Source organism: Aquarana catesbeiana, linkage group LG13 (assembly GCF_042186555.1).
Source record: "Aquarana catesbeiana isolate 2022-GZ linkage group LG13, ASM4218655v1, whole genome shotgun sequence".
Classification (NCBI taxonomy): domain Eukaryota; kingdom Metazoa; phylum Chordata; class Amphibia; order Anura; family Ranidae; genus Aquarana; species Aquarana catesbeiana.
This window is the reverse complement of record NC_133336.1, coordinates 60,342,947-60,355,755: the sequence shown is the minus strand read 5'-3', so window position 1 is coordinate 60,355,755 and position 12,809 is coordinate 60,342,947. Positions and strand designations below refer to the sequence as shown.

The 12,809-nt window shown below is 42.2% G+C and overlaps 1 protein-coding gene across 6 annotated transcripts in view; it reads left to right on the top strand.

Moving 5' to 3' along the window:
- The window catches only part of SYNE2 (spectrin repeat containing nuclear envelope protein 2), a 582,128-nt gene that overhangs the window by 183,323 nt on the left and 385,996 nt on the right, over positions 1-12,809 (top strand). For all 6 annotated transcript variants that reach the window (XM_073609718.1, XM_073609721.1, XM_073609720.1 and 3 more), the window contains exons 27-29: positions 3,443-3,590; positions 5,377-6,018; positions 8,544-9,115. In XM_073609718.1, coding sequence (XP_073465819.1) covers positions 3,443-3,590; positions 5,377-6,018; positions 8,544-9,115 — 1,362 coding nt within the window. The remainder of the gene's footprint in view (positions 1-3,442; positions 3,591-5,376; positions 6,019-8,543; positions 9,116-12,809) is intronic.

The following is a 12,809-nucleotide window of genomic DNA, read 5'->3' as shown; positions in this document are numbered from 1 at the left end:
TTTTGTCACATTGCGATTGCACGTATATACAGTAGTTGTCTATACAAGCGTTTCATCAGATGCAGTAAAAGCTCCAACATGCTCTTTGATTTCTGGATCCAAGAGCTCAAGTCCTAACTTGATTCTTGAACCAATCAATATATTACTGAATATATCATGTTTACCTTTTATAAAATTTTACAAACAAGCACTTTGCTTAGGAGAACGCCTATCAGGATAAAAGATTAATGGGAATAGAAATTATTAAAAATTAGGGGCCTATTGATAAAAAGTTCACCGTGCATATGTCTTAAGCATGCACACAGGTACCACAAACGATCAGAGTAGTGTTTGCAGTATGATTATCTCCTATAATCGTCGGCTCCACCTAATGGCCATAATGCAGTATTTTGCAGAAATACCTCAATCAAAAAATACTACATTATGGCCACTAGATGGAGCTGATGATCTTAGGAGATGATCATGTTGCAAACCATACATTGATCAATCATGGTCTTCTGTGAATGCTTAAGACATCTGCATTAGACATGTGCACTGCCAAAAAATTTGTTCATTTTCGTTTCATTCGTTTATTTTTTTTTTCCGTTTTTCAGGTCTTTCGTTATGATCGCAATTCGTAAATTCGTACATTCGCACATTCGTAAATTCGTACATGCGCACATTCGTACATTCGTAAATTTAAAAATTCCTATATTCGTAAATTCGTACATTTGTAAATTAGAAAATTCTGAAATTTGTAAATTGGAAATCTGAAAATCCAAAAACCTGAACATTCGAAAATCTGAAATAGTAACTAACTATTAAAATATAGGTATTGTAATTTCCTTTCAAATTTGGCTGTTAGTGAATGTAACAAATATGAATTTATCCAAAGTTACGAATTATCCGAAATAACGAATGCTGCAGCTAAACAAATGGAACGGAACAAATTAATAATAAATATTAATAATACGTTTTTATTTATTATTATTAATTCTTTACGTTCCATCCGTTTGGATACGGCATTCGTTATTTCGGATAATTCGTAACTTCAGATAAATTTGTATGTGTTACATTAACAGCCAAATTTGAAAGGAAATTGTAATGCCTATAATTTAATAGTTAGTAATAGTTAAGTTGTTATTAGTTAATTATTTCAGATTTCCGAATTTACGAATGTGCTGACTCGGTTAAATTGATGATAGGCAACTCCTATCCTCATATTGATTAGTGGTTCCAAATTAATAATAACTACTGCAGTAGGGAACAGACACAAAAGATACGCTCAGCATGTTTCCAAATAACTGTTCTGCTTTATTATGACGCAATTGAAGGTTTTTATGCACATGATTACGTAGGTATCACATTAATATTACAATTGTACGTTTATGGTAACGAGGGGCGTTACATAGACAGGCTAATTCTAATCAGGACTCGAAAGAATGTAAACATGTACTGAAAACATTATTAGTGCTGTGAGGGCAGTGTGCAATACATACAAAATAGAATACAATTATATACAGAACTTACAAATTTCCATTACAGTCTGAATTTATGAATGTACAAATTTACAAATGTACAATGGTTTTCAAAGTTTTTTACAAATACGTGAAAAGTGTGGTGTGCATTTGTATTCAGCCTGAGTCACTACTTTGTAGAACCTCCTTTCGCTGCAATTACAGCTGCAAGTCATTTTGGGGATTTCTCTACCAGCTTTGCACATCTAGAGAGGGACATTTTTGCCCATTCTTCTTTGCAAAATAGCTCAAGCTCTGTCAGATTGGACGGAGAGAGTCTGTGAACAGCAATTTTCAAGTCTTGCCACAGATTCTCAATTGGGTTTAGGTCTGGACTTTGACTGGCTATTCTAACAAATGAATATGTATTGATCTAAACCATTCCATTGTAGCTCTGGCTGTATGTTTAGAGTCAGTGTCCTGCTGGAAGGTGAACCTCCGCCCCAGTCTCCAGTCTTTACAGACTCTAACAGGTTTTCTTCTAAGATTGCTCTGTATTTGGCTCCATCCATCTTCTCATCAACTCTGACCAGCTTCCCTGTCCCTGATGAGGAAAAGCATGCCCACAACATGATGCTGCCACCACCATGTTTCACGGTGGGGATGGTGTGTTCAGGTGATATGCAGTGTAAGTTTTACACCACACAGTGTTTTGCTCAAATTTGGTCTCATCTGACCAGAGCACCTTCTTCCACATGTTTGCTGTGTCCCCCACATGGCTTCTCGCAAACTTCAAATGGGACTTCTTATGGCTTTCTTTCAACAATGGCTTTCTTCTTGCCACTCTTCCATAAAGGCCAGATTTGTGGAGTGCACAACTAATAGTTGTCCTGTGGACAGATTCTCCCACCTGAGCTGTGGATCTCTGCAGCTCCTCCAGAGTTACCATGGGCCTTTTGGCTGCTTCTCTAATAAATGCTCTCCTTGCCCGGCCTGTCTGTTTAGTTGGATGGCCATATCTTGGTAGATTTGCAGTTGTGCCATACTCCTTCCCATTTTTTTGATGATGGGATTTTTTTTTTTTTAAAGCCTAACCCTGCTTTAAACTTCTCCACAACTTTATCTTTGATCTGTCTGTGTTCCTTGGCCTTCATGATGCTGTTTGCTCACTAAGGTTCTCTAACAAACCTCTGAGGGCTTCACAGAACAGCTGTATTTCTACTGAGATTAAATCACACACAGACTTACTAATTTGGTGACTTCTAAAGACAATTGATTCCACTAGATTTTAGTTAGGGGTATCAGAGTAAAGGGGGCTGAATACAAATACACGCCACACTTTTCACATATTTATTTGTAAAAAATTTGAAAACCATTTATCATTTTCCTTCCACTTCACAATTATGTGCCACTTTGTGTTGGTCTATCACATAAAATCCCAATAAAATACATTTACGTTTTTTGGTTGTAACATGACAAAATGTGGAAAATGTCAAGGGGTATGAATACTTTTTAAGGCACTGCAAGTGTAGTGCCTGGGCTTGGTCCCATGTTCTCAGATAAAGTGCCCAGCAGGGTCAATGACTCAGAAGCCTCCCCTCAGTGTAGTGTACTTCTAAATTTGAAAAACCATCTACTAGCTACTTAGCTAGCTGCTAATTTTATTTCTCTGTTCAACTTTGTTCTCTGTAAATTCTATTCTTGGTTGCAGTTCAAACTAATACCTTGATACGAACGCTTTCTACAATCCAGGGTTAAGCCACAATTTGTCAAACCTCAAAGGAGTCAGAGAAGGTTAACTGTAAGGTATTCTTGCATTACAAAGAAGAAAATGCATTCATAGAGCAGCAGCAGAGTTCCCCTTTATACTGTGTTCTAAAAAGTCTTTCACGTAAAATATTAGAATTGTATGAAAGAAATGTCATCAATGTATCATATTTTTGTAGGGTTTCATTTTCATCTTGCACAATGGTTTAATGCTTTATTATCACATTGTTTTTGGCCAGGATACAGTCTCTGTTGATTACGATAAATGTGCTTCTGCCTATTGAGGAAGACGTGTCTGTTCTATGTGAATCAAACCTGCAGAGTCCAGTCAAAGAGATGGAAAAGTTCACTGTCTCCAGTATAGGTTCAGTGTATAAGGATCTCCAGGTAAACATGTGTTCAGTCTAAATTCCATCTAGTTTTTCCCCTTGTAATTATTAATTATATAGAGTTGTCATTAGTGTGCACATCGTCTTCTAGTTGCCATGCCAAAATGGCCATTGCTTTCAGCAGCATGGAAGTTCAGTGAGTTGCTTAGGAGAGAGGTTCCTTTTGGGTTTGCCTTTCCCCCATCCCACAGCTATAATAGGATGATAGTACAGTTATTGTTTACATTGTCCATCCAACAGAAGTCCGACTACAAACACAGTGGAGCTGAAAATGAACTTTTATTTGTGCAATATTAAATATTATCAGCAGGTGGCACAGTTGTAAAGCCTGGAAGCTACTAGCAATTCGATTGGAGACTGGGGCTGGATTCACACCTCTCTGTTTTAAGGCATATGTATTTCCTATTGAAATCAATGGATGTGCATGAAACAGCTTGCTATTGTGAATCAAGAACATTGCAATGTGTTTTTCATGCATTGTCATTTATTTCAATTAAAACTCCGGTGTGCTGTAGCCTGTTGTCATTGTTGACCTCTCCTTATGAAGACTTTACCTTCATGCTAACCTGGGCCGCTGACCTAGATCAAGTACTGTATGCAGATCAAGATTTCTGATTTAACACTGGCCTCCCTGATCTGCAAGGTAGTTGCTGCTGCCTCCATTGGAGAGCTTTTCACTTCCTGTCTTTTTGACCAATGTCCAGACAGGGAGAATATTGATATCTCCAGCCCAATGCAGGTGCACATTCGCATGGCATTTTAAACACCCAGCTTTAGCAGGAGGTAGGCGCCTCCTGGAAGCATCACAAAAGCTTTACTTTTAAAATGCTTTACTTTTAAAATGCTTTGTAGAAAATATGACTTTAGGGTAGAGGTGGTAATTTTCAATAGAACAGACCTTCCTTTTTCAAGGAAGGTTTGTTTTAATAGGGATACGGATAACATTTAAATCTAAAATAGGTTCTAATTCATGGTTTCTCAACTAGGGTTCCTCCAGAGGTTGCTAGAGTCCTTAAAGTGGTTGTAAACCTAAGAAAAAAAAACAAAAACCTGCAAGACAAAGGCATAACGAGCAAGTATGCATAGCATACTTGCTCATTATAAATTACTTACCTTCCTCGAACACTGGTCAGGTGGCCGACATAGATCCCGGAGTTACTTCCGGGTATCGCGGGCTCCGACGAGGTGATTGGCCAGAGCCGCGATGACGTCACTCCCGCACACGCGCGCTGGAGCCGCCGGTAACGGCACACTCACTGAAGCAACGGCACGTATGTGCCATTGCTTCAGTTTTCTTCTGTGCGCATGTGCCGATGAGATCGGCACATGCAAATACAGGGTATATCTGGTTTCTGGTTTAGGAGATATTCAGGGTAGCTACAGGTAAGCCTTATTATAGGCTTACCTGTAGCAAAAGTGTGTTGTAAGGGTTTACAACCAGCAATGAGCAGTTTCTGCCTCTCAGATAAGCTCCCACTGATGGCAGGTTATTTTCTAAATGATCACAAATATAAGGAGCATTCTTCCCACTGAACATCACACTAATGTATCGTGAGTTGTAGATATAGTAATTTTTAGTAGGGGTTCCCTGAGACTGGGAAGTTATTTCAAGGGTTCCTCCGTGTTGCAAAGGTTGAGAAAGGGTGAACTTGTCCTTTAGACCTTGTCCAAAGCTAAGCTAAATTATGTTTAGCTTTAGTTGGGCATCAAATATGTGATTTTGTTTTTTAACAAATTGAATTAATTTTCCTAACATGTACTAATGTTATTTTATCACTTTGTAGGAGTTCCAGAGTTCTGTAGAAGATCAGATTCAGCGATGTGATGACCTGGAATCTGCTGCCGATGTCATTGACGCAGCAAGTCCTGTCGATGTGCAAGCTGTCCAGTCCATTGTGCAAGAGTACAAACTGCAACTAGGAGTAACAAGTGAAGCCATGAAGGAACGTGAGACTCTTCTGAAAGACCTGGAGTCATTTTTGTCTTCTCTGGCATCAACTAAGTGGTCCATTCAGACTGTAGCTGCTGTGAGTGAAAAGGACAGAACTATCATTCTACAAAAGCAGAGGAATATTGAGCTACTAGAGCAGAAAGTTCATAGATTGAGGATGGAGGCTAAAGCTCTAGATGACTGCTTGGTACCAGCAGGAATCTACTTGGAAGACCCAGAACATGGGGGAGAAACATCGTGCCTAAAGATGGTTGATGGATTTTTTGAAAAGATAGAAATTGCTAAGCAAGCTGTTTTACAAGAATTAAGGAACTTGGACACACAGGATTCTGAGATACCATCACTAAATGGTGCATCGTATAGCCATTTGTCATCTGATGATGATGTACCTTCAGGATTAAATGACCGTTATCAGGAAGAGAAGATGGAGACCTTCCTGGCATCAAAAATTGATTCAGTTTTGCAGGAAATAAAGGTATAGACACAGTGTGATTGTTTTTTGGTAGAGGGCCAGTTTCATAAGTCGTTATTATTTAAGGATCCAGTCATTGACAGCATATAGATTTACTCTCAAGTGGTAACAGGCACGTGTTCCTTTTTCACCAAAGAAAATTATTTTACCAAATTACAGATTTCACTCTTTAATTTCAGACTTAGCAATAGTAACCTGTAATAGCACCTGGCAACAGCAATGGGGTCCACAAGGGGTAAAAGTACCCATCAAGGATTTCAGCTGTGCACCATCTAAAAACAACTGAATTATCAGGTTATGGGCGGACTTGCCTCTTGATTCCCAGGGTAATTGTTTTGGTTTATGGCCCAAGGGTGACAACCCCCTAATATGTTTTCCAAGCCAAGGATAAACTGACACATTATTTTCACTTTGACAAAACCTGCATGTTGCTGAATTGGGAAGAGAAGGTCCGCAAATAATTGAACCACAGGCATTGTCAGATGTTGACACCAATTAAATTAGTCGTTTACATCTGGTAAACTAGTATTGAAGTGATTGGATCACTATCAAAAAGTGTTTTAGTATATTCACAATAAGATCAAGGTGTCAACTTCTACAGCACTTTGTGAGCAATATTTAAATCCGTGATTTTTTTAAATGTATAAAATTAAAGTGAACTGTGGGCAAAAGCATACATGACATACTCTATATGTCTGTCATTAATGCATCAGATCGTGTCTTTCCTCCAATGAGTCTGCCTGTAACCTAGTTTTATTAGCTGTTAATCATGCCAGTAGAGCTGTTAATTTCCTATTCCTGTGACAGGGTGACAACACTGTTTGTTCTGCAGCAGAATTACTGCAGAATTGTCACCCTGTGGACAGTATAGTCTTAGGTGGATGTGTCACTTTATATGGACATCAAGCCCCGGTTCACACTGCCGTGACTTGTCATGCAACTTGAGAGTTCAAAGTGCCATGACAAGTCGCGCCCCGTTAACTGCAATGGAACCGTTCTAATCGGTGCAACTCAAGCCGCTTTGACTTGGGGTTTAGTTCAGGAACATTTTTCTAACTCTTGCTACCCCTTTTTAGGCAGCTACAGCAGCATTTTTCTTTTGGAGGAAAGGTTTAAACTATATGAATAAAAGCCCACTTTTGCTGGACAGCTTGATCTGCATTTCAAGGTGTAGATAAATAATAATAAAGGCCAATATGTTTTGCTATAGGGGGCCTTTAAAGTACAGTAAAACCTTGGATTGCAAGCATAATTTGTTCCGGAAACACTTGCAATCCAAAGCACTCGTATATCAAAGCAAATTTCCCCAAAAGAAATAATGATAAACTCAGATGATTCGTTCAACAACCATTTATTCATAAGTCCTTCAGTTTGTAGTCCATATAAAAAGATTATAGCAATGTGATAGGTTGTGTAACCATAAAATGTCCATCCACAAATGGCAGCCTCCACAAGGGGATTAGAAGCAAAATCCAGCAGGAGCTACAGAGTATAAAAGAGAAGAGAGGCGCCTCTAAGTTTAACAATATATTTAGATTTAATGAAGGTACAACATTTAGCAACTCACATGGTTGATGATTAAAACGGGCACATCTTAAGTATGCAGGATGCCTGCATACATAGATGTGCCTGTCTTAATCATCAACCATGTGAGTTGCTAGATGTTGTGCCTTCATTAGATGTAATTGTATTGCTACACTTAGAGACACCTCTCTTCTCTTTTATACTCAGTTGTGACGTGACACTACTTGTATATCAAGATATCTCTCGTATATCAAGTCAAGATTTATAAAAAGAAATTGCTGGACTTGCAAAACACCCTCAGGCCAATTTACTCTCAATTCAAGGTTTTACTGTTTAACTAAAGACATATTTTTTTTTTTAGTTTTGGATAGAGTGGAGAGGGATTAGAACATCTATTAAGTCTTTATGGATGTTTGTGTACCCGTTGGGGAGATTCATGCTTTGTTTGTCCTGTTTACCATTATCATTGAAGGTGAAAAATAAAATCTCAAATTTGTGTTGTCCCCAGAAAAGTAACAGAGGGGTAAAAACTTCCAATAGGGACAATAGTTCTTGTGACCTGGGGGGCCCCAATAGATTCCCTTAATTTGTAGCGATTTCTCCTCACCTCCTGTTTTGGATATGTGGCAGGAAGTGAAGGTAAATCTCTTCAATAGGACAAAAATGGCAAAAATAAACTTTACAGGACTGATGACCCTCCCTTACTCTATCCAACATGAAAAAAAAAATGTTTTGCCTATAGTTCTACTTTAAGGTTATGGTATGCACAACAGAGATCAAGGGTTCAACAAAGGGGAACCATGTTCCCAAGTAGTCAAATTGCAATAAGATACAATATCCAACAGAACAGCGAGAACCTGGCAAAGAGGGATGTATAGTACATGCCAAATTACCTCAGGGGACCATAGGACTAGGCGGTCAGTTGTCTGTGTACCTTGTGTAAGTAATTGTGTAATAGTCCTATTTTAATCTCTACACAGTACATCTGCTTTTTTTTCTTTCAGGAAGTTCAAACTACTTTTGAAAATGAGATCCAGCACTGTGACAGTTTGGACTTGTCATCCACCGAGCCTACTTTAAATCAGTATAAAATGGAATTGAAAGCCACAAACGAACTCATGAGAGAACGAGAAACAACCCTTAAAGCACTGGATAATTTTCTTTTCTCTCTTAAAGCAGCTAAAGCATCAATTGATTCTGAATTTGCAGTTCTTGTTATGGACAGGGAAACTCTGCTAGAGAAACAGAGGAACCTCGAGGAACTTGAAAAGGACATTTACCGCCTTGGCCAAGAAGCTGAAAAACTTGATGACAACCTGCAAGTGGCTGAGATCACCCTGAAAGACCCAGAGTATGGAGGGGTAACCTCTTGCCAGAAAATGATTACCACGTTCTTCGACAAGCTAGAAAATGCACAACAAGCTGTTCTTCGGGACCTCCAGAGCTTGCAGGAGAGCGAGGAACTGAAGACTCTAAACAACAGACAAAGAGCCCTGTGCAAAAATATTGAAGATATTCAGGACCAGATTGATAAAATTGGTCTTCGAGATCCAACTATACATGCTGTCCAACAAAGGTACTGTATGTACTAATTTTTAAACCTGTATAAAAGTACCGTATATAATCTCTATCCTTTATTTGGATAGAATTCTGTGTAAAGGCAAGTTTCACCTACAGAGGCAAACTCAGCATTGGATAGGTGCTTGAGCAACTACTGTCTAAATCAGCCCCCTTTATTTTGTTGACATGGTTGACTTTTTACTGAATGCGGAAGTCACTTTTTTTTTTTAATCTCATTCCCTGATTTATTCAATACAGGGTCTGGTCTTTATACTTTTCTCTCACGTAAAAATAGCTTTCCACCATTCAGAGGCTCTTATAACAGTTCATAGTTGTGACTTGTCCTTGTTGAAATTGCTGAATAAGGTATCTTTGTCAGTTTTGGTCACGGATACTGGTAATCCGCTTTCCAGACAATCTATCATTTTTTTAAATTACTCATACTCTTTGTACAAACTGAAAATGGCTTGCTCCTTAGGGCTTGCATTCACATGCATTTTGTTGCATCTGAGCAGCTGTTTTATTCCATGTAATTTAATGTGTATGCAAAAGCAAATTAAAGCACTGAACTCATATGCAAGTCAAAAATCAAGAAAAAACACCACAAAGTCATACAGGATTTGACTGGCTTCGGAGTCGGATGCCCAATGCATAAGAGACCAGCCATGAACGGCTCAAAAAGCTTAGATGACAGTGATGCTTTTCTTGACATGCTGACCTATTAAGATTTATATATATTTTTTTGTTTTTAAACTAATATAAATTCAAGGGAGGAGGGACAGAGGGATGCCGTGGGAGGAAGGACAGAGGGATGCCGTGGGGGGAAGGACAGAGGGATGCCGTGGGAGGAAGGACAGAGGGATGCCGTGGGGGGAAGGACAGAGGGATGCCGTGGGGGGAGGGACAGAGGGATGCCGTAGGAGGAGGGACAGAGGGCAGCCGTGGGAGGAGGGACAGAGGGCAGCCGTGGGAGGAGGGACAGAGGGCAGCCGTGGGAGGAGGGACAGAGGGCAGCCGTGGGAGGAGGGACAGAGGGCAGCCGTGGGAGGAGGGACAGAGGGCAGCCGTGGGAGGAGGGACAGAGGGCAGCCGTGGGAGGAGGGACAGAGGGCAGCCGTGGGAGGAGGGACAGAGGGCAGCCGTGGGAGGAGGGACAGAGGGCAGCCGTGGGAGGAGGGACAGAGGGCAGCCGTGGGAGGAGGGACAGAGGGCAGCCGTGGGAGGAGGGACAGAGGGCAGCCGTGGGAGGAGGGACAGAGGGCAGCCGTGGGAGGAGGGACAGAGGGCAGCCGTGGGAGGAGGGACAGAGGGCAGCCGTGGGAGGAGGGACAGAGGGCAGCCGTGGGAGGAGGGACAGAGGGCAGCCGTGGGAGGAGGGACAGAGGGCAGCCGTGGGAGGAGGGACAGAGGGCAGCCGTGGGAGGAGGGACAGAGGGCAGCCGTGGGAGGAGGGACAGAGGGCTGCCGTGGGAGGAGGGACAGAGGGCAGCCGTGGGAGGAGGGACAGAGGGCTGCCGTGGGAGGAGGGACAGAGGGCTGCCGTGGGAGGAGGGACAGAGGGCTGCCGTGGGAGGAGGGACAGAGGGCTGCCGTGGGAGGAGGGACAGAGGGCTGCCGTGGGAGGAGGGACAGAGGGCTGCCGTGGGAGGAGGGACAGAGGGCTGCCGTGGGAGGAGGGACAGAGGGCTGCCGTGGGAGGAGGGACAGAGGGCTGCCGTGGGAGGAGGGACAGAAAGAGATGCAACATCTTTTGATTTGGAGGAGAGGGGCTGCTAAGGGGATATGTGCTGGGGGTGCTTTGGGAGTGGAGAAGACGTCTGCTAGTGGGGAGGGGGTTGGATCCCCCTATTAGCATATGTCCTCTCCCCTCCCAACCCCCCCCCCCCCTTAGCACATATCCCTTTACCCCCTCCCCTCCCATCACTCCATCATGTGTGTATTTGTGTTACCAACCCCCCCTTTCTCAGTTATTGTATCCCCCTCCACTGTAACTAAACTATACACAGACCTCAGATCATCAGCGCGGCTCTTGCAGTAAATTCTCCCTCCTTCCCAGCTCCTCCTCCTCCTGTCTGTGTCCATCAGAACTTTGGAGCCGAGGAGGCTCCTCGGTGAGCTGTATCCAGCTGTCAGCGGGGAGAGAGGTGTCGGCTGCCACGGAAAGGTGATTGGATCGTGGAATGTGGGACCCCAGGTGCCCACGCTAGCGCGCCCCTGTCAGGCCAGTTACCACAGCTCAGTGCCAGAACTTGATGGCGGCTCTGTGTGTGTGAGGGGCTTTTTCATTGGGGGGGGCAGATTTTTTTGCCGTCCCCTCCCCTTCGCAAAGTGCTGTCCCAGGCCAAGACTAGGGATGAGCCGAACCCCCCCCCCACTCCCCCGGTTCGGTTCGCACAAGAACCTGCAAACGGACCGAAAGTTCGCGCAAAGTTTAGAACCCCATTAAAGTCTATGGGACTCGAACGTTCGACATCTAAAGTGCTAATGTTAAAGGCTAATATGCAAGTTATTGGGTTTGGGGACCCGGGTCCTGCCCCAGGGGACATGTATCAATGCAAAAAAAAGTTTTAAAAATGGCTGTTTTTTCGGGAGCAGTGATTTTAATGATGCTTAAAGTGAAAAAAAAAAGTGAAATATTCCTTTAAATATCGTACCTGGGGGGTGTCTATAGTATGCCTGTAAAGTGGCGCGTGTTTCCCGTGCTTAGAACAGTCCCTGCAAAAAATTACATTTTTAAAGGAATAAAAGTCATTTAAAACTGCTTGAGGCTTTAATGTAATGTCGGGTCCTGGGTACCCCCCACCCCCCCCCCCCAGTCCATTACCAGGCCCTTTGGGTCTTGTATGGATATTAAGGGGAACCCCGCACCCAAATTAAAAAAAGGAAAGGCATGGGGCCCCCAGGCCCTATATACTCTGAACAGCAGTATACAGGCGGTGCAAACAAGACAGGGACTGTAGGTTTGTTGTTAAGTAGAATCTGTTTTGTAATTTTGAACTGGTACATTTTTAAAGTTTAGCTCCAGCCAAAAAATCTATTTTTAAGCTTTTTGGAAAACATGGGGAAGGGTTATCACCCCTGTAACATTTGTTTTGCTGTCTGTGCACCTCTTCAGAAGATTTCAAATCACTTTCTGTCCCAATGACAAATGTATTTTGAAAATTTGGGGTTTTTAGTGAAACAAGGATTGGTGATAAAGCATCAGTGAAGAGGAGACACATTTTTTCCCATATTAACTCTTATGCCCTGTACACATGATCGGACATTCTGACAACAAAATCCATGGATTTTTTCCGAAGGATTGTGGCCTCAAACTTGTCTTGCATACACACGGTCACACAAAGTTGTCGGAAAATCCGATCGTTCTGAACGCAGTGACGTAAAACACGTACGTCGGGACTATAAATGGGGCAGTAGCCAATAGCTTTCGTCTCTTAATTTTTTCTGAGCATGCGTGGCACTTTGTGCATCGGATTTGTGTACACACGATCAGAATTTTTGACGGATTTTGTTGTCGGAAAATTTTATAGCAAGCTGTGTGTCGGAAATTCCTATGGAAAATGTGTGATGGAGCCTACACACGGTCGGAATTTCCAACAACAAGGTCCTATCACACATTTTCCATCAGAAAATCCTGTTGTGTGTACAGGGCATTACAGGAGAGAGTTTCCCTTCCTAAGGGTAGATTTCATCTCACTTCCTGTTGTCTC